The sequence below is a fragment of the Canis lupus genome, chromosome 11 (genome assembly GCF_003254725.2).
Source record: "Canis lupus dingo isolate Sandy chromosome 11, ASM325472v2, whole genome shotgun sequence".
NCBI classification, from domain to species: domain Eukaryota; kingdom Metazoa; phylum Chordata; class Mammalia; order Carnivora; family Canidae; genus Canis; species Canis lupus.
In genome coordinates, this window is record NC_064253.1 from 15,909,046 (window position 1) to 15,930,720 (window position 21,675).

Consider the following 21,675-nt stretch of genomic DNA (forward strand, 5'->3'; position numbering starts at 1 on the left):
AAGCAGGCTCCATGCAGGGAGCTCGATGTGGGACTCGATCCTAGAACCGCAGGATCACACCCTGAGCTGAAAGTAGATGCTCAACCACTGAAACACCTAGGCGTTCCCCAGGAAATACTTTTTGATATATATTTTGTCATTTCAGGACACTTGGCTTAAAAAGCCTTCAGAATGGCAAGAAATTTCTTCTTTAGGATTTTGTTTCATTTGTATTTTATAAAGGTTTAGGTAATTATTGGAGTACATAACTCAGTCTTGAAACACTTCAGTGTATATTTACATTATTAAAGCTGTTTTGAGCTATTCATCTCCTATAGTGTATCTTCTTTTTATAGGAAATAGTTATGCAATAAATTAACATATATTAGAAATTTTGCCATTTACCAGGTATGTTGCCGACTCCCATTACTCAGCAAGCCAGTTTGACATCTCTGGCACAGGGACCTGGAACCACATCAGCCATTACTTTTCCAGAGGAACAAGAAGATCCTCGAGTTGGTAGAAGTCAGGATGAAGCATCTGCTGGTGGGCTCTGGGGTTTTATTAAGGTAAGGGGTTTTTAGTTTAAAAGCTATGCTGAACTTTTTAATTCTGAAACTATTAGATGTTCATTAGAATAATTTTAAAAATCTAGGATGGTATAAGAAAAGAATAAAAATTCTTTTTATTCTAATTACCAGTTTTCTATAGTTCTTCTCAATCTTTCTTATGTGCATATCTGTGTAGATGCAATTTTTAAAAATAAAAGTCAAAATGGGGTAGTGACATGTGGACAGTCTTGTGTCTTTTGTTTGCCTTTATCTAGCATATATCAGGAACATCTTTCCATTCATAAGTATTCTTCAGAAATATTTTTTTTTTCTTTGTGGCTGCTTTGCCCTTCATGCTATGGCTTTTATTTCCCATATTTTGCTAATGTACTTCAGCATTCTCTAGTGGTAATTCTTAACAACATGATGAGCCCTCTTGTATGCAAATCTTTATGCTCATCTCTGTTTTATAGAGTTTAATTTCTCATGAATGTCAGTGAAAATTTACAAAATTACTGATGATGAAGATGACTCTCCAGAAGGGTTATACCAGAATAGACTGCCCCAGCACTTTTCATTTGCCAACACTAATTATGAACTTGAAATAGAATATTTTTTAATTTGATAGACAAAAAGCATACCTCATTTTAATTTGCATCTCTTGGTTCCTAAGTTTGAACATTTTTCATGTGATTTTTTTGTCATTTTTTTCTTTTGTGAAGTCTAGTTTTCTTTGCGCATTTTTGAATTAGGATGATTTTCTTTCTGAATGAATTTGTAAGAGCTCCTCATGTAGTATTTTCTTACATGCTGTCAGATGTTGCAGTTTTCTTTTATATTTATTGTATGTTTGAATTTTACCCTTTTTGACAAAACTCTGAATTAAAAAAATTTTTTTTTATGTTAAAAATTACCTTTTCCCACCACAAATGTGGAAATCTTTCCTGTGTTTCTTCTAATTCTTTTATGGTTTCATTTTTTTTTTTTTTTTTTTACCTACCAATTTAATGTTGTTGGTACTTATTTTATTACATAAAGTAGAAGTCAAACTTAATTTTCTTCCAGCCACCTGACTCTTCCAACATCATATCCCAGTGTTTTGATACGTTATCTTCATCTTAGTTATGAAATTGTGTGTTAATGTCAGTTTATGTACTCTATAGTCTATTCCACTGTTTGGTCTGTCCCTGCAGTAGTACTTCACTATTTTACTTATTGTTAATTCTGTTTATTATTATAATAATACTTATTGCAAGTTTGCTCTGCTCAGGTGGGGATGGGGGAGTATGCATTGATGAGTAAGATCAATTCCAAGTCTCTGCTTTCATAACGATTTATCGGTGTTTGGTTTTATAAGTTTGCCAATTTCTCTTTACTTCAGAATTTTTCTTTACTAGTCTTTTCTATTTCTCTTAATGAATTTTGGGATTACTTTTTCAGGTTCCTCCTAGTATTTTGAGGGTTTGGCTGCAATTTAATTATATATTAAACATTTTTAAATTGATAGGTGGCTAACTAATTTACTATGTTTGAACTTTACGTTTCACAAAGATAATACTTTTCTAAGCTGCTTTTTTTAAATCCTTCTGTACTTTTTAAAGGTTTTCTTCATGTAGGGATTACTATTTCTTTCCCTTGTTAAGAACATGTGTCAGTGTCTCCATTATCAGCTGTACCCAGCTCAACTCCACATGTCTTATAAATCATTCTTGTCATATTCCATGTAAGATTGGCTGACAGTTTTAAATATCAGTGTTATGAACTCAACTTTTTTCTGAATCACCTTAGTTCAGTGGTAGGTAGGAAGAGGTGGAATGGTGGCCTGCAGCCAGGGGCCATCTCAGCGGGCACTGTTCCCTTGAAATCTTTTTACCACAGGAGAAGTATAGCACAAGAAGGGAATACTCAGACCTGGTTCCTTCTGTTTAATAGTGTGGTTTTAAGAATTCAGAGGAATAGGTCTGAATTAAAAGAATGAATTTGGGAATGAACACTACAAACGGGAAGTAGGAAAAAGGAAGAAATGTTAGTAGAAGACAGCAGAATAATACATATTAATAGATAAATTCTGGGGAAGAAGGATGAGAAACATTAATATTTTAATTTTTTTCTTAGGGAATCAAGTATGAGTCTGTAGAGACAACCAACTACAGTTTAAAGTTTTGTTTAGTCTTTCATATAAATAATAGATGTGAAATGAATTTAAAATACACATAAAGAAATAAGATGCAAATGTATGTATACATGTATAAAATGAGTACATATGAATACATACATCCATAAAATGATTACATATATGTGTGTATATATGGTATACATACTTTCCAGGTCATTGCCCCTAAAAGTGTGGTCTGCAGACTGCTATGGGTCTATGAGAAGAAGAGAAAATGAGAGAGAGCATTTTGAAAACTTAACAGCAATTTGACCTTGCTACAGCCTTGTTTTTCTTACATTTTACCAAATTATAGGTCTGCGATGTATCAGAAACTTTTTCACCATCAGGTGTTCTTTGCTTAGAATGGGCGTTTATATGTTAATTTGTCTTGTGCAGGGTGTGGCTGGAAATCCGATGGTGAAATCTGTGCTTGATAAAACAAAACATTCAGTAGAAAGCATGATTACGACGCTGGACCCTGGCATGGCCCCATATATCAGTATGTACCTAAGATAGAGCAGCATCTGCCATATGTTTTCAAAGTATGTGCCTTTGTCAGCTGCTTATTGTGATTCCATAGTCTTGTAATCACTGGAAATCCTCTTATGTTGTAAGGTGATTGTAAGTCTTAGTGTTGGCGTTATTATCTTTTTCTGAGTCACAGATAAATTTTGAAAACTCTACAGAATGAACTTTGGAAGGAGTAAAACCAATATTCCTTAGTATGCTAATTAGTATACTTCAATTAAAAGCAATATATTTTAATTATAAATACAGTTAGTGTTGCTGTGTATGAATTTTACTGTTTGCTATTGACATTTGAAGTTATGCTTTGTTTATGTTTGATTTTGATAGTTGTCCAATTACCTATCTTCATGAAATGTGATTATGCTTAGCTTGAGAATAATATTTTTGGAGGAAATTAATCTATTAATGAAATCTGATTAGTAGGTTTGTGGGAGATTTTAACCACCTTTGAATCCTCCTTACCAAGAATCCTCCAGATAGCTGACATAGACACACATGCTGTCTGCCATTTAATTTTGAACGTATGTCCAGTATGTGAAGAAACTTAATCGCTTAGCAGGATCAGTGAACGATTATTAGTCATTCTGTTAAAAATAACAACTTAAAAGCCAAAGCCATGTACTAGGTACTAGAACAGACATTTTCAGTAGCAATAAAAAAAAATCAGTAGCTTTCAGGGATCTTAATGCTATTTTAGTTTACATTTTAGTAAATGTCAAAGGACAAGATCTAAGAGTAAGAAGTATCGTTTATTAAGTGCTTGCTCTGCCAGGCAGGATTTCTCTTAGGAACTTTGGAAAGTAAGTATTTTCCTCAAGTTTGAGGTGAGGAAGCCCTGGGTTCAGAGTGGTTATTAACCTAGGTCACACAGCTGGGTAGAGCTGGATTGAACCCCTGTTCAATTTATTTTTTACACTTGGCCACTTTGCTTCCATGAAAGTAGAAAATTGAATCAAGTATTAAATCAGCTGAATTGTTCTTTGCCTTTGTAACTGCCAGAGGATTTAGAAATTAGACCCTACCATAGATACTGGCTTCATATCTTCATAGTAATCAAGTTTGACATTATTAATGCGTCATATGTAGTCTTTTCTTCACAAGCCCATATTTTGAATGAGGGAAATAAAGGAATTAGTATTTTTGGAGCTGTTGCTATTTTAACGAGTACTGTGTTAGATTGGGAAAGCAGTTGTTGAAGCCTTAGAACGAGCTCTGTGATGTGGCAGATACTTTTCTGTGAAGAAGTAAACTCCGTGACTTCCCCAAGGTAGTGAAGCTAATAAAATCAGGACTCAAACCCAAGGCTTTTTCTCAGACCAGTAGTCTGCCTGACAGCAAGAGAAAGGCGGAAGATGAAGGGGATGGGGTTACGAGGGAAGATACAAAATCTATTTCACTATTAGTGGGTATCATAACAATATATAGTCTTAATCAGTTAGCTGTAAGAAGCAATACAACGGATGTGAAAAAGTTGACTCCTTATTGATAGGCAGTGAAAGCAAGCAAGACCATTCTGATGTAACAAAACTGGTATTAAGGTATTTTTACAGAAATATTCTAGAAATCACCTTAATAGATTTAGATGTATCAAGAAAGCACAGGAACTGTTAGAAATGGATTTTAACACAGTTTAGCTTCCTGCATTCTTATAATTACTTTTCCTGTCATTGTTAAAGGTGGCACTGCTCATCACAAAAAGGCTGAAAAAGTCTTGTGAGCTGCAGTTTAATGAATGGTATTCAGCCAGGGTCAAGAGATATGTCCCACATGGAGAATTAAATGAGGAAAAATATATATTTGTTTTCTTCTCTTCCATGGGACTCCTTGCTTTCAGGTTTTAGTAACATGAAATTCTAGTAGAGATGGGATCTGTAGATCACCTTATTAGGAAAAAAGATACATGATAATAAGCCCACATATTCTGAAGATAATATCAGCTATTCTACAACATATTTATTAGGGAAAAGCATAGCATTGTTTCTAGAGGCAAAATGTTTTACCATACTAAGGCTTTCATGATAAATCTATTTTACTAGTGATAGCCAATAATGCTGTGTAGCAAAATGTGCTGTGCTCAGAACTAGGTCTTTGAACTCAGTATGTCACAAAATGTTAGGTAAAGATTTTTAGAAATAATTAGTTGTATTCGATCAGATAACTCTGAATGGTATGTAGGGTTTAAAAATAATTGGAATAATAAAAATGGTTTAAAATTTTTATTTCATATTGTTCTTAACCTTTTTAAATTTCAAGTTTTGTATATGTTGGCATTTCCATTTTCTTATATACAGTGCATATTAGGATAGTAATAGATGTTTAATTTATAACTAAATAGCCCATTTATTTGTGACATCTGGGTTTTTTCTCTTAGTGATGCAGAGCGTGGTAAAAAAGTATGATAAAAAATGACTGCCACATTTGAACTGTTTTCTAGATAAAAAGCACATTTCATGACAGTCCCTGTTTAGTGCAGACTTCTTTACAACTCTTTGACAAGTTACTTCATCAGTAACAGTCTTTTCATTTCCTATAGCATACCCTAAATGTATTACTTGTATTTCACAAGCCACACAGTTCATTTCTGTGATTGCTCAATAATTGTAAGTCCTGGGAACTCCAGCATTCCTATGGTATTAGAAGTTTGTGTATAATAGATGTGTATCTTTATCAACCAACAGCAGAAAAACCATTTTGATTTGCAGCCTTAAAAATGCAGTGTTTTACCCAAAGTTTAAGCTTGCCAGAAAATGAGATCTTGTGAAAATAATGGAGTGTTACAGTAGAAAATTGAACTTTTTTCATAGCTGTTAATAACATTATTTCCCAAATTGATATCTCTGGAAAGTGGTTATTAGATGTTAACATTCCATCAACATTTTAAGTATGGAAAGTACTGGGCTAAGGTCATGAATTTTAACTTTCGGTTTTCTCAGAATCTTGATGTTAATGTTCATTGTGAATTTCCAATAAAGAATATGTAAAGCATCTCCCAAGCTTGTTTGACCACAAAATGCTGTTTTAAGAGGGAGCTACTAATATATTCTGGAACAGTATTCTGTAGAAAAAAAACCTGTTGTGTTCTATCTGTGGCAGATGGGATACTCAGAATCATTAGAAGGTATATTCTATACTGTCTTCTGCCTGCAGATGACACTCCCTCAGATAATGCATTAAATGCTCATTTTTAAGTCAGGAAAAGTTGGCAGTTTGAGTCGGAGGACTTGGAAAAAGATGCTTTTAGATAAAGGGGTGAAAATGTGTGTAATGGATCAGCTGTGTATTGAAAAGAGGATTTTGGAGTGCGACAGACATAGGTTTGAATCCTGACATCATTGCTGAGTAGTTGTATTTCCTTGAGCAAGGCCTTATCAGTCTTAGCTTCCTCAGCCTGTAATAAAGTTCATCATCTTTATCTTGGCAGTTTTTTGTGAGGTTAATAGTAACAATGTTAGCGTATGGTATTGCTTTATGGGAATTTCATTATTTTAATTTGGAATTGAAATTTTCTTATCTTTCTAGAATCTGGAGGTGAACTGGATATTGTAGTGACTTCAAATAAAGAAGTAAAAGTTGCTGCCATCCGAGATGCCTTCCAGGAGGTCTTTGGCTTAGCTGTGGTCATAGGGGAAGCTGGACAGTCCAATATTGCCCCACAGCCAGTGGGCTATGCGGCTGGTTTAAAAGTGAGTAATAGAACACCTTTTCCAGCATAAGGAAGTTGGCAGTTAATTTTTTCATAATTCTCATAATAATCTTTTGGGCTTTATGAAGCTCTAATGGGTTTTTACATTCTGAGGTATTGGTCATCTGGGTGTTTATTTAGATAACTGTTGTTATGAAAATACAGTGGAGTTTTAATTTAAAGAAACTCAGGGTAGGGCACGTGGGTGGCTCATGGTTTAGCGTCTGCCTTCAGCTCGGGTCATGATCCCGGGTCCTTTTGCCTAGGTTTTTGCCTCTCTCTCTCATGAATAAATAAATAAAATTGAAGGAAGGGAAGGAAGGAACGAACTCAGGGTAGGTTTTTATGATTGGGGAGGGAAGGAAACACATGCAGAGAACACAGAGAGTAGCTAGCCCTAAAAGAAATTTTAAACCATTGCTAATCCTTAAGTCATACTGAATTTAAAAGTTTTATACTGAAATTATGATATCCCTTGAATTCTCTAAGCTTTTTATTATTATCTCTCTTAATAGTACTTTACATTTAAGTATTTCTTCCTGGTTTTGGGGACTCTAACGTATTGGAAAGTTTCCAGAGTGGTAATGGGGTTCCATTAGGTGGGTTCTAGATTGACCCTACAAGTTTCCCTCTTTCTTCCCTTGTACTTGGTGAAGGAATGCAGCACTCATCCACAAAGCTTTTCCTTGCTTTGATTCTTCCCCTTCTCCCTTCTCGATCCTTTTAATTCCCTTGCTTTAAAGACCTGACTACCTGGCACCTTATAGGTATGTATAATATCTGTATATAACCAGAGTTTGCCGGTTATATTATATATAATATAATATAATATTATTAACCATCACCGGTTTCCTTTTGAGAGGAAAATGAGACAGATTTACATTATCCAGTATATCTTGTCGATTACATTTTTTTTCATATGCAACAGCTGCCTCCTCATTCACTGATACTAGATTTACACCATTTAGATTCATAACATGAGTGATAAAAATTTTTAAGAAGGCATTTATTTATTTCTTCCCTTGTTCATTTTTTTCATGAAGTATGTACTAATTGAATGTGTCGTGGGTATTAGTATGCGTGGTACTAGAGAGAGAAGGGTAAGCAAAATACAGTCTTGATGTTAGTATAGTTTAATTCTTACCTTCTTTTCTCCTTAATCTTTATAAGGTAAGTTCTTAAATTGGTTTATCCATTTTCATGCGTTGTTGCTTTCTCTTCTTCATTTCTGTTGTCTCTGAGATAAGTTTAGTTGTCTCCAGAAGTGTCCTAGCTTTTGGAATTTTCATTTGTTAAGAATTGACCATTTTTTCTCATTCACTCCTTAGCTCTGCTGTCCATAGTAAAAATAGGTTAGCCTATCATCCCTGGTAGTTTCATTCAAAAATAGTATACATTTTGCCTTTTTAAACACTTGCTGTCACTTCCCTTATGATCACTGTTTATGAAGTGATTCAGATAAAGTAGTAAATAAATAGCAGCTTTACTAAAAACATGTAGTTTTCTATTGTAAGAATGTATTGATGATTTTGAGTTATCTTTATAGTGTTCTAAGCCCCTCAGTTTTGTGCATAAAGTAATAGTTTTTTTTTTTTTTTTTTAAGATTTAGTTTATTTTTTCATGAGAGACACACAGAGAGAAGCAGAGACATAGACAGAGGGAGGAGCAGGCTCCTCACAGGGAGCCCCTGTGGGACTCGATCCCCGGACTGGGATCATGCCCAGAGCTAAAGGCAGACGCAGACGCTCAACCACTGAGCCACCCAGGTGTCCCAACAGTTTTCTTAAATAAGTTTTGGTGCAGTATATTCACAGTTGAAAATAAATCAGCTGTCATTTTGGTGCATATTTTAAGGCTGTGTTTAAAGGAAATAAAAAGAAAAAAAATTTACTTTGATACAATTGCCTACTTAGATAACTCAAGAGAAAATTAAATAAAAACTACTAGGACTGAAGAAAGATTTTTATCAGTAAGATAGCTCTTGGCAAATCAACATTAAGTACATAGTTTCATTATATTAGTAATAACTAACTAGAACATAAGTATAAAATAATACATTTCATAGTAGCAAGCAAAATGATCATGTATGTGAGAATAATTTGGAGTTGCTATATAAACTGTTAATGCTGAAGGGAACATGCTTGGACTTTTTTGTTAATTGTATTGTTTGAATAGTTACAGTGGGTATATAGGTGACCATGTCTAAATATATTTGTTTTACTTATATAATCATAAATTAGCATATTCAGTACTGAATAATTGGAAGTGGTTTCTAACCTATGCTTGTCATTCAGGGCGCCCAGGAACGGATAGACAGCTTGCGTCGAACTGGAGTCATCCATGAAAAACAGACTGCTGTGTCAGTAGAAAACTTCATTGCGGAATTGCTACCTGACAAGTAAGAGGCTTTTTTTTTTCAACATAATTACAAATTTGTTTTCTTTTAAGAGAACTCTCAAGACCTACCCTCTTAGCAATTTTCAGATATGTTAATTAATTAATATTAATACAGTATTATAAATTATAGTCATTTTGCTGTACATTTTATCTTCATGACTTATAACTGAAAGTTTGTCTTTTAACCCCCTTCACTCTTAGTCCCCCCCCGCCCTGCTGACCATAAGTCTGTTCTTTGTATCTTGGAGTTTTTTTTTTTTAATTCATGTAAAAATGAGATCATATTTGTTTTCTCTGACTTCCCTTAGTATAAGGCCCTGAAGGTCCATTTATATTGTTGCAAATGAAAAGATTTCCTTCTTTTTTTCATGTCTGAATAATGTGTGTCTATATTTATGTATACATACACCACATTTTTAAAATTCATCCTTCCATTGATGTCATTTGCTTCCATGTCTTGGTTATTGTAAATAATGCTGCAGGAAACATAAGTTGGGGGTGGGGTAGTGGTGCATGTATCTCTTCAAGGTAGTGTTTTCATTTCCCTCAGATAAATACCCAGAAGTGTTGGGGATCCCTGGGTGGCTCAGTGGTTTGGAGCCTGCCTTTGGCTCAGGGCGTGATCCTGGAGTCCTGGGATCGAGTCCCGCATCAGGCTTCCTGCATGGAGCCTGCTTCTCCTCTATCTGTGTCTCTGCCTCTCTCTATCTGTGTCTCTCATGAATAAATAAATAAAATCTTTAAAAAAAAAAAATACCCAGAAGTGGAATTTCTGGATCATATAGCTCATTTAATTTTTTGAGGAACCTCCATATTGTTTTCCATAGTGGCTGCACCAGTTTACATTCTCATCAAGGGCTTGCTTTTTCTCCATATTTTTTCCAACACTTTGACTTTTGATAATAGCCATCCTAACAGGTTTAAGGTGATGACTCATTGTGGTTTTGATTTGCATCTCCCTGATGATGAGTGATGTTAAGCATCTTTTCATGTACATGTATATCTTGGAGAACTATTTGGAGCCTCTGCCCATTTTTTAATCACATGGTTTTTTTTGTTTGTTTTTTCTCGAATTACTGGGTTTTTGATAAATTTTAGATGTAAACGCCTTATGAAGTATGTGATTTTGTGGATGTTTTTTCCTCTTCAGTAGGTTGCCTTTTCATTTTGTTGATGGTTTCCTTTGCTCTGAGAACCTTTTTGGTTTGATGTAGCCCTGCTTACTGATTTTTGCTTTTTTTGCCTTTGCTTTTGGTATCAAATTTCAAAAAATTATCACCAAGACTAATATTAAGCAGCTTATTCCCTCTTGTCTTCTAGGAGTTTTATGGTTTCTGGTCTTAAGTTCAAGTCTTGAATCTATTTGAGTTATTTTTTGTGTATGGTGTAAGTAGTCCAGTTTCCCCAACACCATTTATAGTATAGACTGTCCTTGCCCATTGTATATTCTTGGCTCTTTTGTTGTAAATTAATTGGCCATGTAAGTGTGGGTTTATTCCTTAGCTCTCCATTGTTAGATTGACCTATTATTATGCCACAACCATACTATTTTGATGAGTATAGCTTTGCAGTATAGTTTGAAATACATTTTGAAATCAAGGAGTGTGAAGCTGCTACTTTTTCAAGATGGCTTTGGCCATTCAGGATTTTATGGTTCCATACAAATTTTAGGGTTCTATTTCTCTGAAAAATGCCATTGGAATTTTGATAAAGATTGCATTGAATCTGTAGATTACTTTATGAATAGTATGGGCATTTTAATAATTTTAATTGTTCCAGTCCCTGAGCCTGGGATATCTTTCCATATATTTGAGTTTTCAATTTTTTTCATCAGTGTTTTATAGTTTTCAGAGCAGAGCTCTTTCACTTTCTTGGTTAAATCTGTTTCTCAGTGTTTTGTCCTTTGGATGCGATTTTAAGTGGTATTGTTTCCTTAAGGTTTCCTCTTCATAGTTTATTAGTGTATACGTATCTGCAGATTTTGGTATATTGATTTTTTATTCTGCAGCTTTCCTGAACTCATTTCTGAGTTGTAAGGGTTTTTTTTGTTTTGTTTTTTTTGTTTGTTTTTTTAGTCTTTAGTGTTTTTGGTATATAATATGTCATATAGTATAATAGGCACAGTTTTGTCACAATTTTACTTATTCCTTTCCAATTTGGATGTGTTTATTTGCTTTTCTTGCCTAATTGCTCTGGTAAGAGGTAGTTCAATACCATATTGAATAATAGAAGTGGAAAGAGTGGGCATCCCTGTCTTGTTCCTGATCTTAGAAGAAACACTTTCAACTTTTCATTGTTGAGTGTGATACTAGCTATGGACTTGTTTTATGTGGCCTTTATTATATTGAGGTACATTCCTTCTAAACCTGTTTGGAGAGGTTTTTTTTTTTTATCATTATCAGCTGTTGAATTTTATCACCTGCTTTTTCTGCATGTATTGAGATAATCATATGATTTTTATTCTTGATTTTGTTAATGTATTGCGTTGATCGATTTGTGGATGTGGAACCATTTCTGTGTCTGAAAATTTTTACCTCTGTGTTTCTCAAAGAAATTGGCCTTTGATTCTCTCTTCTATGCTGTGCTTGTCGGGCTTTAGTATCAGGGTAATGCTGGCCTTGTAAAATGAATTTGGAGTGTCTCTTATTTTCTATTGTTTTGGAAGACTTTGAAAAGGATTGGTAGTAATTTTTCTTTAATAGTAATTTTTCTTTACATGTTCGGTAGAGTTTGCCAGTGAGGGTGTCTGGTCCTGACTTTTGCTTGTTGGGAGGTTTTTGATCACTAACTAGAATCTCTGTACTAGAAATCGATCTTTTCAGATTTTCAATTTCTTTATGATTCAGTCTTGATAGGTTGTATGTTTCTAGAAATGTATCCATATATTCTAGGTAGTCTAGTTTGGTGGCATATAAATTATTCAGCAAGAGGCTTATTTTGTCTTACTAGCAAAATACAATTATTCCTGGGGGCTGGCACTGTATATACCTAGTAAAAAAAATGTATCCTATTTTAGAGAAAATTATGTTTTGGATTAATTTGGCTATATTGTTTAACTAGCTTTGTGATCTCTATAGCCTAACACGTTTCTACTCAAGTTTCTCCTTTTTAATTATAAAATGGAGATAGTAATGCCTGGATCAATAAGATTGGGTGAACAATCACTGAATATAATAGTACTAAATTTGAGAGATTACAATGCTGTATTGGCTTATATGTAATTGACCACCAGTAACCAACACCGTTATTCACACAGTTATTCAGAATAATGGAAGGCATGGGCACAGGGCCTAGTGGCAAGTCACCACGTTTGAGATATGTTGAGCAATAAAGCATGTCTACTTAATTTGGAAAATATTCAGAGAACATGATTCATTATGGTCTGTAAGGTCTGTATACTTTAAATAGATGGCTTTTTTATGGGAGAAGTTATTTTTAACATGCTGAAACTATTTATGCTGAAAGAGCTTCCCAACTGTTGAAATCTGTCTCTTTTGTAATCACATTGTAGTTTTGTTATATTTTTTGTTTATTTAGTATCAAGTAGCACTGTGCCTAATACTTTATGGCTATAGTTTGTAAAAAACGTTCTCCAACTTTGAGGTTGTACTGTTGGCCAGTTGGGAGAAAATAGGTACACAGATGAACAGTATTTATTATTATTTATTTATTTATTTATTTATTTATTTATTTAATTTTTTATTTATTTATGATAGGCACACAGTGAGAGAGAGAGAGAGAGTCAGAGACACAGGCAGAGGGAGAAGCAGGCTCCATGCACCGGGAGCCCTGACGTGGGATTCGATCCTGGGTCTCCAGGATCGCGCCCTGGGCCAAAGGCAGGCGCTAAACCGCTGTGCCACCCAGGGATCCCCAGATGAATAGTTTTAAATGACTGTATAAGATAGTGTATAATTTTTTGCTGATGGGAAATGTTACTTACAATTCAAGGGGAAATAGCTCAGTGTGGAGATAGTGTCAGATGAGATTTGTGAGTGATTAGGACTTGGACTGGATTGTGATTGTGAAGAGTGGGTAAAATTTGGATAAGTGGAAAGAATAGGACATTCTGAGTAGAGGAAGTTTGAAGATGATTAAGAGGATTCAGGGGTCAGAGGTTAGTTACTAGCTTTGCCAGTCATTCGTTGGATTAGGAAATCAAGAAATGGTTTGGAGACAGATGTGTGAAGAACTTTGAATGGTAGGGTAAAAAGGTTGAACTTTCTATGTAAGCACCCAGGAGCCACCCAGTGATCATTACTTCATTTTTCCTCTGTCTTAACCTTTTACATTTCATTTGCTGGTTACCTTAGAGATTACAGTCTTTTTTTTTTTTTTTTTTTAATAATTAAAATTGTGTGCTCTTCGGCCACTCTCTGGCCCGATCTCCCTTGGCGTCCGACTCTGCAATCAGTCCTGCACCATGGGGAAGCAGGACAGTTAGGTGGCCTATATGAACCCAATAGCAATGGCCAGATCAAGGGGTCCAATATAGTCTTCTGGGCCAACAATCCAAGATTATCTAAACCGACCAAGTCCTACCTGGGAAGAAGTGAAAGGACAACTAGAAAAGAAGGTTCCAAGGCATTGGCTGAATTTTAAGAAAAAATGAATGAGAACTGGGAAAAAGAACTAGAAAAATACAGGGAGAAATTATTAAGTGGAATTGAGAGCTCATCCAAAAAAAGAGAAAGAAAAAAGGAAAGAAATCTGGTAGATATTCTTCTTCATCAAGCTCTGATTCTTCCAGCAGTTCTTCAGATTCTGATGATGATAAAAAACAAGGGAAAAGGAAAAAGAAAAAGAACCGTTCACATAAGTCTTCCGAAAGCTCCATGTCAGAAACTGAATCGGACAGTAAGGATAGTTTAAAAAAGAAAAAGAAGTCAAAGGGTGCAAATGAGAAAGAAAAGAGAAGGACATTAAAGGACTCAGCCAAAAAAAAAAAAAAAGATGTATCCTGAAGATAAACTATTATCATCTGAGTCCTTATCAGAATCAGCTTATATTGAGGAGGTATGAGCAAAAAAGAAGAAAAGCAATGAAGAATGAGAAAAAGAAAAAAAAAAAAAAAGCATAAGAAACACAGAAGAAGAAAAAGAAGGCTGCTAGTTCAAGTCCTGACTCACCGTAACATTAAGAAAAATCAGGATTCCCTTGTAAAGAAAGTACAGTGTCTAAGGAAATTTCAGCTGTGAAAATTATGACATACTTACTAAAATGCATGAATTTTCTTGTTTTAGAATTATTCCTGGACTATTCAGTAGCCACTTGGAAGCCGCTGTGTGAAAGGGCCTTGTTGCCTGCTGTTTGAACATCTATTTTTTTCTCTTCCAGTGCTTAACAACTCAGGGAGATAATACATTGCAGTTGTGCTAGTGGTTAAGATATTTGGAGATAAAGTTAATATATATTTTTTAAGATTTTATTTATTTAGTCATGACAGACACAGGGAGAGAGAGGCAGAGACACAGGCAGAGGGAGAAGCAGGCTCCATGCAGGGAGCCCGAGGTGAGACTCAATCCCAGGTCCCCAGGATCACATCCTGGGCCGAAGGTGGCGCTAAACTACTGGGCCACCGGGGCTGCCCTAAAGTTAATATTTTGACTAGAAGTATCTATTGATAAATCAACAGAAATTGAATCTGGATACATCATTAAGATATAATTAGCAATGACCAGATAATTCTAGTTAACATTTTTGAAATAGGGATCACATTGATACTTCAAAATCCTTATTCTGTAGATTAATGTATTTTAAGTTTTTCCTCTTATATACATTTATTTACCTGGGGAAGGAGCTTTTAGGGTTGGAGGGTGGTTTGCTGTCTCTTTAGCTAGCAGAATAGTGTGCCTTCTACCCCCACACATCCTATTTTTGTGGACGTGGTAGCCATGCTTCATGGGGAGATCCGAGCTGGGTATAGCAGTCTTGCCCCTAGACATCCTTGGACTCTGTTGTTTGCTGCTTTGAGTGAACCAGAGAAACAGCCCTTTGCAGCATGACAGAGCTCCAGAAGCTCTGGGATTTACCTCCACTTCAGTAATACTGAATGTTTTTAGTATTAGAATGTGTTATAACATTTGAATTAATTTTGACTACAACTTTGGCTTTGGAGAAGAATCATTTAAAATAGACACTGGTGCTTTCTGAACTTGATAGCTAAAGATTTAAAATGCATGTTTTATACTGTTAGGTTTTAACCAGTCAGGAAAACTTTATGTAACCAGTGATAGTTATTTTATTTTTGTAAGAATTTTGTTTAGGCTGCAATGTTTATCTTTTATTAATTTCTTATTCTTGCTATCTTAAATTCCTTACTGTGTTTAATGGCATACATGCCAGGATACTTAGTATGTAAACAAAGCAAGCTTTTGATTTTTTTTAACAGCTTCATATTGAAGCTGAGACTTAACTGTAAACAAGTTGAGTGGCAAAAAAAAAAAAAAAAAATTTAAAATTGTGACTTGATAATTCTGAACCACTTTTTTGGTTTGCTAATGTTTTGAGGATTTTTGCATCTTTGTTCATCAGGAATATTGGCCTTGTAACTTTCTTTTTTGTGTTTTTGTCTAATTTTGCTATCCAGGAAATGCTGGCTTTGCAGAATGAATTTGGAAGTTCTCCTTCCTGGGTTTTTTGGTTTTTTTTTTTTTTTTTTTTTTGATAGTGTGAGAAGGATGAGTATAAATAACTCCTAATTCTCTTGTGAGATTGTCTGGTCCTGGATTTTATTGTTAAGGGCTTTTTGATTATTTAGTTTTGTTACTAGTAATTAGTCTTGACATTTTCTATTTTTTCCTGATACAGTCTTGAAAGAGTGGATGTTTTTTGGAAGTATACATTTCTTCTAGGTTGTCCAGTTTGGTAGCATACAATTTTTCATAGTATTTTTAAGTATTTCTTAAAATTTTTTGTATTTCTGTCATATCAGTTGCTTCTCTTTCGTTTCTGATCTTATTTGACTCTTTTTTTTCCCTTGATTCATCTGGCTAAAGGTTTATCAGTTTTGTTTATGGTTTCCAAGAAGTAGCTCTTGGTTTTTGTTTTGTTTTGTTTGTTTTTTGGTTTCTATTTCCACTTTATTATTTCTTTCCTTCTATGAACTTTGAGTTTTGTTCTTTTCCTAGGTTTCTTAGTTTGTAAGGTTGAACTTTTTAGTTTATATTTTTCTTGTTTTTTTGAGGTAGTCCTATATAACTGTAAATTTCCCCCTTAGAACTGTTTTTGCTGAGTCCCAAAGATTTTCAGCTGTTGAATTTCCGTTTTCAGTGGTTTCTAAGGATTTTTTTGAGTTCATTCCTTGATTTCTATATTGACCCTTTGGTTGTTTAGTAAGTAGCATATTGTTTGACCTTCATATTTGTATTTCTCCCAGGTCTTTTTTCCTTGTAATTGAATTCCAATTTGATAGCCTTGTGGTGTAGGAAAAAGGTGCTTGACTTGTTTTCAGCCTAACATAGGATTTATCCTGGAGAACATTCTATGTGCTGTTGAAAATAAATATGTCTTCTATTAGTTTTAGAAGGAATGTTGTATATAGATCTGTTAAATCTATCTGGTTGAAAGCCACCATTTCCTTACTCGTTTTCTGTGTGGATATCTATTCATTGATACAAGTTGTGGGGGTAAAGTCCTTAATGTTTTATTCTCACTTTCTCCTTTGGGATCTGCTAATACTTGTTTTATATATTTAGATGTTTCCATGGTAGGTACATAGATAATTGCCATTGTCCTACTCTCTTGTTGGATTTATCCTTTTATTATTATTATGTGATGCCTTTCTTTGTCTTTTATTACAGTCTTTGTTTCAGAGTCTGTTTGGTCTGATTCACGTCATGCATCCCAATATTTGTTTTAAGGGTTTTTTTTGCTTCTATTTGCATGAAATATCTTCTTCCTTCCCTTCCCTTATAAGAGTCTGTGTGTCTGTAGGTATGAAGTGTGTCTCTTTTAGGCTGCATATAGATCTTGTTTTTTATCCAGTCACCTTATGTCCTTTTGATTGGAGCATTTTGACATTTACATTTGGAGTAATAGGTATGGACTTTACTACCATTTTGTTGTTTTGTAGTTTCTTTATTTCTGCCATGTTCCTTTCTCTTTGTTTGTGATTGATGATTTTTTGTGGTGTGTGTAGCTTTAGTTTTTTGTATTTGTAATAGGTTTTTGGTTTGTGGTTACCATGAGTCATAAATAGCATTTTAAGTATATAGCAGTCTATAAAGATGATCTCATAAGTTCAGACAGATTCAGAAAGCACTTTACTCATCCCTCTACCTTGTTTATGATACTGTATTTTACATTTTTTAAATTTTATGAATCTCTTAATGTAGATATAATTGCTTTTACTTCTTTTGCCTTTTATTGTTCACAGTAGCTGTATAAATGATTGATCTACCTTTACTGTGTGTTTGCTTTTACCTGTGAAATTTTTTCCTTTTCTTTCTAGTCCTGGCCGTGCCTTTTCTTCTTAGAAAAAAAAGTCTAGGGGATCCCTGGGTGGCGCAGCGGTTTGGCGCCTGCCCTTGGCCCAGGGCGCGATCCTGGAGATCCGGGATCGAATCCCACATCAGGCTCCCGGTGCATGGAGCCTGCTTCTCTCTCTGCCTCTCTCTCTCGCTCTCTCTCTGTGACTATCATAAATGAATAAAAAAAAAAAAAAAAGACTGGGGTGGCAGGTATTGGGGATAATATTAAAAAAAAAAAAAAAGTCTAACATTTCTTATGAGGTTGGTTTTAGTGGTGATCAATGACTTCTCTCTTCTACAGTGGTGAATGTTAACCTTGCCAGTTAGAGTATTCCTGATTGTAGGTGTTTTCTTTCTACACTTTGACTATTTTAGTATATGTGCTGCCGAAGTGAGCACTCTCCACTTTGACTAGATCATGCTATTCCCTCCTGTTCTGCCAAGTTTGTGTTGAGAAATCTGCTAGTTGCCTTTTGGGGTTTCCTTTGTACTATGTATAAATAGATGCTTATCTCTTCATGGCTTTAAGATTCTCTTAATTTTTGACATTTATGTTTCTTGTTGTGGACCTCCTTGGGTTCATCTTATTTTGAGCTCTGATTCTGGGATGTGGTCTCTGTTTCCTTCCCCAGATTAGGGAGTCTTCAGCTCCTTTCTCTTTTCTGAGACCCCTCTAATGGGAATAGTAGTATGGTTAATGTTTTTCCAGAGACCATTTAACCTTCTTCCTTTTCTCTTTTCTTCTTGCTCTTCAGCTTGGTTGCTTTAGGATAGCCGGTCTTCCAGATCACTTATCTGTTCTGCTACATCTTCTGCTGCTGATTCCCTCTAATGTATTCATCATTTTAGTTACTGTATCCAGCTCTGATTGGCTGTTTTATATTTTCTGAATTTATGCACTCTTTCCTCCAGTTTGGTGAGCATATTTGTGACCATCACTTTGAACCTCTTTCATCCCTCAGACTGTGAATCTGTTTCATTTAAGCATATTCCTGTCTCCTCATTTTGAATTTGTGATTTAGGTGAAACACTTATCTCTTCCAGTCTTGAAAGGGCGGCCTTTCATAGGGATATGCCCTGTGTAATCGATGTGTGTTTGGAGTCTTGGGGTGTCCCACTGTGCCCTGTACCGGGTTGCCTTGGTGGGATGGCTTGAGCTGGTGTACATGCACTGGATCACGGAGGCAGGCGGCCGGCTGGCTAGAATGCCCTGACTCTGCTCCTATATGCATTCTCACACCGGAGGGAGAACATAAATGATGGTGCTCCCGAGCACCTCCAGCTCCAGAGAAAATTCTAACCATTTCTCTACCTGTGGGAGATGTTAATGAATGGGTTTCCTTTGCTTTGAGTCTAGTTGCTGAGCTCAAGCTGGGTGACACTCAGGTCCAGCTGAAGGTCTTCACCTCACTCTGAAGGCTTTCCCCCATCCCTGATGTTACTCCATTTTGTCCTCCTGGCATCTGCCACACCTTTGGATACGGGATTTGGATACTTCATCCAGCTTTTCATGGAGAGCATTGGTCTGCCTTAAACTGTCTGTCATACCTGGATGTGGTATTTTTCCTACTTGACAAGTACAGTAGCATATTAGGAACATTAGGGATAGTAAAACCAGTTGACTCTTGAAAAGCAGGGTTTGAACTACACATCCACTTATGTGGATTTTTTATGATACAGTATAGCACTGTAAATGTATTTTCTCTCTTCATAGGGTTTTCTTCAATTTTTTCCCTCTAGCTCACTTTATTATAAGAATATGGTATATTACAATTGTAACATACAAAATATGTACTAATAGATTGTTATTGGTAAGAATTCTGGCAAACAGTGGGCTATTAGAAGGTTTTGGAGAGTCAGAAGTTAAGATTTTTTACTGTGTCACAGGGAGTCAGGGAGTCACAGCAAGTATAACCTCCACATTGTTTAAGGTTAAACTCTAGCGTTAGAAAATCTGTTGCGGGTTCAGTGTGGGTGAAGGAGAAGAGGAAAGGTCTTGATAGGAAGGTACAGAGGATCAGTGAGGGCTTTGGCTATTTCTGTCTGCTGTGGTCTTGTGTGAAATAAGTGCACACAAGATAATGTCAAAAACGTGCTTACAGCTAAGAGGAGACTGATCCCCAAAAGAAGAGATCCCAAATGTGGTTAGCCCTAACAAAGAATAGAGCCAGGACAGACCTGACTGTCTCTGAATTCTGCATCAGTCCATGTAGCATGAGAATAGCTGACATGACATGTACCTTACATGGACAAAAGCCTGTGTAAGCATGCACTATCCCTATATTGGGATTAACCCACCAGCTTGAAAAATCTTACGTTGCATGTTAAATGTGTTAAAATGTCCTTTTTTCTGAGAATTGACTGGTGATGTTAGTTGGTCTGTCTTTTGTAAAACACAGAGTGGCAGTTCCCACATTGTGTTTTGAGATTTTTGCTGGTAAATGAAATCCAAGTAACTATCTTGGAACCACAGTTCTGCTTAAGCTCTCTTTTAGTCTGCCACGCGGGGATTGGTCAAGTCCATGTTCTTTCAGCAGCTGCCTGGAGAGGGGATGGAAGGAACGGAGACAGTGCCTCCGTTACTGTCTGTGAACGTGGGGCGGGGTGTGCCCATTGAGTTGAGGGAAAGTAAGGAGAGGAGGAGGACCCAGCGTTTCCCCAGCCAGCAGCACTAGTGAAAGAAATGGAAGAGGCTTTCATGGGCATGACCATGGTTCCAGCTCTAGATGCTGGTGGGATATCCCTGTTGACATGGTCACGAGCACGAATAGATTTCAGATAACAGAGAAGACCTTAGGGTTCTTCTAATGTGGATTCCCCGTGACATCACAGAAGGGACTTTTACCTTCTTGGAGTCAGCTTTTCAGGAAGTCCATGCCTGCCAGCTTAGTCACCACGATTGTTTTCTACTCTCTGCGTTATACACAAGTTACTGATTAAGGCTATTAATTTTATTTGGCATGCCAGTGTTGTTTACTTGAAACCAAGTTTTAGGATATGAATACTACAGATAGTGCCTGCTATCATTTTAATACTCAGCAAATGTATTATTTTAGATTTTACTGTTTCTTTGAATATGTAAATACAAGTTACCTAATTCATTTCATATTTTATCACATTTCATTAGATCTACATATTTTTAAAAATAGACTGAACTTTTTTTGCTCTGTATATCCTCTTGTTACCCCAACTCAAGATTTCATGGCATCTGGTGGTTGCATAATTCTGGTTATCTAAAATGCTGGTGGTGTTACAGATGACTAAAGGCAATTATAAAATGTACTTTTATAATTTATGAGTAACTTTAAATGGAAGAAAGTTTTCTTGATTTTGTGAAGTGTTTTCCAAGACTGATCATCAAGAATAAGGAAAAGATTTGTTATTTCCTCTGAATGAGCTTATTTAATTTGCTAGTAACTTTGCAAGTGGGCTACATGGTAACCATAGAGATGGTAAAATAACACTTCCTGTATTTTAGCAAGTGACATTTTAAAAAAGTTACTCATGATTAAGTATTTGCATATTCAGATGAGTATCTGTTGCTTTCTGAATACTCCTATTCCCATTCTTTTCCCTGAATCTTAGCAAGAAAAACTTTATGTGGATTATTCTGGTTTTTCTTCTTTGTTGTCTCTGCTCTTGGAATTAAGCCAACAGGTAATTTTATATATAATTTTTATGGATTTTCTCTAAGGTTTTATCTGAATGATACTAGTTGGTTTTTGGAGTTTATTTTGTCTAATCATTATAACTTTTATTTAGCACGTAAACAATTCAGTCTTCATGCATTCTCTTACAGGTGGTTTGACATTGGCTGTTTGATAGTGGAAGATCCTGTCCATGGCATTCACCTAGAAACGTTTACACAGGCCACACCAGTGCCTTTGGAATTTGTTCAGCAGGTTAGTTTT

The 21,675-nt window shown here is 35.5% G+C and overlaps 1 protein-coding gene across 4 annotated transcripts in view; it reads left to right on the plus strand.

The window, feature by feature from the left end:
- PRRC1 (proline rich coiled-coil 1) overlaps positions 1-21,675 on the plus strand; it is a 40,576-nt gene that overhangs the window by 7,507 nt on the left and 11,394 nt on the right. For all 4 annotated transcript variants that reach the window (XM_049116029.1, XM_025432529.3, XM_035696990.2 and 1 more), the window contains exons 4-8: positions 388-548; positions 3,082-3,184; positions 6,733-6,896; positions 9,191-9,294; positions 21,564-21,666. In XM_049116029.1, the coding sequence (XP_048971986.1) occupies positions 388-548; positions 3,082-3,184; positions 6,733-6,896; positions 9,191-9,294; positions 21,564-21,666 (635 nt within the window). The remainder of the gene's footprint in view (positions 1-387; positions 549-3,081; positions 3,185-6,732; positions 6,897-9,190; positions 9,295-21,563; positions 21,667-21,675) is intronic.